General features: G+C 42.5%; 1 protein-coding gene across 1 annotated transcript in view; it reads left to right on the forward strand.

Annotated features, from left to right (window-relative positions):
- Nucleotides 1-4,225, forward strand: part of Sntg2 (syntrophin gamma 2) — a 218,490-nt gene that overhangs the window by 149,766 nt on the left and 64,499 nt on the right. Inside the window, exon 12 of the mRNA XM_055624844.1 lies at nucleotides 3,489-3,608. Coding sequence (XP_055480819.1) covers nucleotides 3,489-3,608 — 120 coding nt within the window. The remainder of the gene's footprint in view (nucleotides 1-3,488; nucleotides 3,609-4,225) is intronic.

The following is a 4,225-nucleotide window of genomic DNA, read 5'->3' on the forward strand; positions in this document are numbered from 1 at the left end:
TGATGGTGATGGTGATGGTGATGGTGATGGTGATGGTGATGGTGATGCTCATGCTCTGGGTCTCCCTTTAATTATGTTACATGATACCATCCGGTCAGTATTCATGAAAGTGTGATATACACTTCCTACAGCATGCAGCGAATCATTGAAAACTTCATAATGTAAGAGGTAAGATTAGCTTCCTGTCGATTATTTATGAACTAGCTACACATGCATTAAAAAAAAAAAAAAAGAATTCACAAGGAAGTCAGTGTTCCAAATAACAGCCCAGCTGTAACTTAGCTCTGTGTTATCCGGGCAGGATTAAATTACACGTGGGATGGTAATTAAGTTCATATCCAGCTAATTGGTGATTCACATTCTTACTGTCACTGTGGCTAGAGCAGCAGCCTCGTGGCCACTCCTCAGTATGGAGATTTATATGGGAGACATGGTATTGGCCAAGTGTAAAGAGACCAGCGTCACCCAGACACTGATGAAGTGAAGGGCAGAGCACACAAGAAGAGCCAAATGCTTGTCACAGCACTTTCAGAGCTGGCACTGGGTTCCCAGCTAATACCTGTAGCCCTGACAAGCCATAGTGGCCCTCAAGTGAACTGGAGTCCAAGGGTGGTCCATCCTTGTTTGGATTCTGCTGCTATGGGAAGGAAAAGCTCACAGCATCCTGTTTCAGCCAGGAATCCAGAACTCTCACCTTCAGCTCTGACTCACCTTCCAGCTATCTACAGTGGCTGTCCATCATCTCCTGTGCACTCATATTTCTCTACACCCAAGGCCGAACGTCGTCATCTTTTCTGTGGATGCACGTCACATTCCTACTCAAAGCTCAGCGCATTGCAGATGGCTGTGCAAAGAGAAGGAAGATGGAGGACCATGCTCTCACACGTTCTATCTGGAATGGTGCCAAATCCAGGAGACAGCCAGGAAGGACTTAACTTTCAGCAGTCTTCTCATAGTACAAGCATCATTTTGCTTCTGTCTGTGGACACTGCGCCAGGGGTTTTTCTGAGACACAGCACTAAATTCCTGTGGCTCTCCTGTGGTATTGTGGATTCTAGCCCCATTCCTAATAAAAGCTGAACTGTGTTGAAGACATCCAAGTCACACATGATATTTTTTAAAATACCATTGTCACTTTATCAAATCACATTGATCTGACTCACCTAGTTGAAACACCTGTAATAGCTCAGCTGGTGAAGGGCTTGCCTTATGGACATTTAGTAGCTGGTGTAGCTGGTAAGAAATAAACTAGACATGTGGTACATGCTGATAACCCGGTGGGCTGCAGAGACAGGGAGAATCTGAGAGCTTGCAGGCCAGTCAGCCTACCAGACTTGACAAGTTCAAAGCCAGTGTGAGACACTGTCCAAAAAAAAAAAAAAAAAAAAAAAAAAAAAAAGACAATGCCTGAAAAAACATGTCTTTTGGACTTTACATGGATGTACAAACACATACAAGACACACCATTGAATATCTGTATACATTGCTTACACATGTATATGCAAATTCTAATAAATGACACAGTTACAGATTTGAGTGGCAGTTATTTGTATTCAGTACGTGTTATAATGGTGATTATATTCAGCCATGACTGCTATTTTCCACAGAGTGTGTCTTGCCTGTATTTTAACTGTCAGCTGACATCTTGACCTCAATGACAGGTCTATTGTGCTAGAGTGAATAGTTTCAGGAGTTCTGGGTAAAAGTTGATGCAGGGCTGTTCTACTTCCAGCCATAAAGATTGCTAATGAGCGTTCTGCTTCTGCTCAAAAACTCTGGACAGGAGATCCTCGGTCCTGAAGGACTCTGGATAATGCTTGAAATGGTGCATATGATTTATCATTTAAAGTTCTGAGAAGCCGGATGTGGTGGTGCATGCCTTTAATTACAGCACTGGGGAGGCAGAAGCAGGCAGATCTCTATGAGGTTGAGGCCAGGATAATCTACATAGCAAGTACTGGAACAGCCAGGGCTACATTGTACGGACCTGCCTAAAAAAATAGAGAAAGAAGTGAGGCAATTGGGAATTCTGTCTTATTTTAGGTTTTTTTTTTTTTTTCTTAATTGGTTTTCCTTGAAATGGCAAAATGGGGAGATGGGAAAAGTAAACTGAAGTTACTCATACTATTTACTACAAAGTATTCATCATATATAAGTTTAGGTAATATGAGGATTGTTCTTTAACATGGCTGAAGTCATTCACCAAATTCTCAAATTGTATTAGTATTTTAATTATATACTTAAACCACATTCTGATTCTGTAGTTTGTATTTTATGAAAAGAGACTGAAATTAGCTGAATTGTAAGAATCTTGTTCTATATTCTTTTCACTGTTAGAAAGTTAAACTCTAAAGAAAGCATTAATAATTTTTCTCATTTTTTGATGCTATATGATTACTGTAAACACTGCAAAAATAGGTCATTATGTTTCTACGCAAGAGAATCAGAAGTGCTAACCCCTAGTAGAGCATAACTTAACTCTACATGTGTGCCCTTTCAGCTGTGGCCCTTTGCCTTTAATAGTTCAGCCACCCCTCCATTCCTTTTTTAAGAAATACAGGAATTTCATGACTTCTTTGTTATTTTTATTGCTGAGTAATATTCCATTGTGTAGATGTACCACAATTTCTGTATCCATTCCTCCACTGAGGGGCATCTGGGCTGTTTCCAGCTTCTGGCTATTACAAATAAGGCTGCTACAAACATGGTTGAGCAAATGCCCTTATTGTGTACTTGAGCATATTTTGGGTATATGCCAAGGAGTGGTATAGCTGGGTCTTAAGGAAACACTATTCCTAGTTGTCTATCTGAGCACAGGGGTCTTTCCTGAGACTGATACTCCAACCAAGGACTATGCATGGAGATAACCTAAGACCCCTGCACAGATGTAGCCCATGGCAGTTCAGTATCCAAGTGGGTTCCATTGTAATAGAAACAGGGACTGCCTCTGACATGAACTGATTGGCCTGCTCTTTAATTGCCTCCCCCTGAGGGGGAAGCAGCGTTACCAGGCCATAAAAGAAGACAATGCAGCCACTCCTGATGAGACCTAATTGACTAGGATCAGAAGGAAAAGAAGACCTCCCCTATCAGTGGACTTGGGGAGGGGCATGCATGCAGAGGGTGGAGGAAGGGAGGGATTGGGATGGGAGGAGGGAGGGAACCACAGGGGGGATACAAAATGAATAAAGTGTAATTAATAAAGAATTAAAGAAAAAAAAAAAGAAATACAGGAAACCCACAACTCAGCTGCTGTGTAGCGCCTTACCCTACAAGGCTGAGTGTTTGCCCCAAATTGTCCTATGCTTCTGTCCTGTCTACTTGAGTTAGAACGTGAAGATTAACCCAGGCTTCTTTGATTTCCCACCTTTTCTGGGCATGCTGTGTTGAAGTCTGGGCGCATAGCATGGTGAGTGTGGGCAGCACCCTGCTCTCAGGACAGTCTCATTAAGGCTTGGCTTTTAATTTTCCAAGGTTTCCCTCTGCAGGTGGTGCACATGGGATGGGTAAATGAGAGGCTGCAAGGCGCCAATGACAACTCTCAGAGCTTCAGATCCAAGTTCTTGGCCCTGAAAGGCTCGTCATTCTACGTTTTCAACACTCCTCCGGTAAGGATGGCTTTGCATCTTGTGGGTGCAGAGGCCTGTGGCTAGAGTTATTCATATGAGATGGAGAGCAGATAGATTGGGCCCTGTAAGGAGGCAGAGACAGATGGGTATTCATGGGCCTCTCCAGGCCTCAGTGGTTGTAACGGTCCTGCTTATGGATTAACCACAAGTGGCTTACTTCAAACTCATAGAGGAATCATTTCTGTCTTTCAGTCCGCTCAGCCAGTTAGATGCAGCCGTAGCATTTCTCTGCTTCAAATATCAGCCGGTGTGGAAGTGGGATGCAGCCAGCTGCTTGGTTGAGTTATATGGTTGGAGAATCCAAAATGCAATGAAAGCAAAGCACAGCCCCTCTCTTTAGATATTCCTAACTAAAGGTCTGAGTACTGAAATTTCCACAGCTGCTCTTTCCCACATACTCTCCAGATTTGATTAAAGTGAACAGCCCGATTTAGCAGGACTCATCAAGTAAATGTGAGGATGGACGCTGCCATTCTGTAGTTCTGTTTTCCAATTCCTACCCACACTTTTCTCAGATTGACCACGTGTTCTGCCTAAAAGCTCAGCCTTTTTTATTTTATTTTATTTTATTTTATTTTATTTTATTTTATTTTATT

The sequence above is a fragment of the Psammomys obesus genome, unplaced genomic scaffold (assembly GCF_907164565.1).
Source record: "Psammomys obesus unplaced genomic scaffold, mPsaObe1.curated_primary_1811, whole genome shotgun sequence".
NCBI classification, from domain to species: Eukaryota; Metazoa; Chordata; class Mammalia; order Rodentia; family Muridae; genus Psammomys; species Psammomys obesus.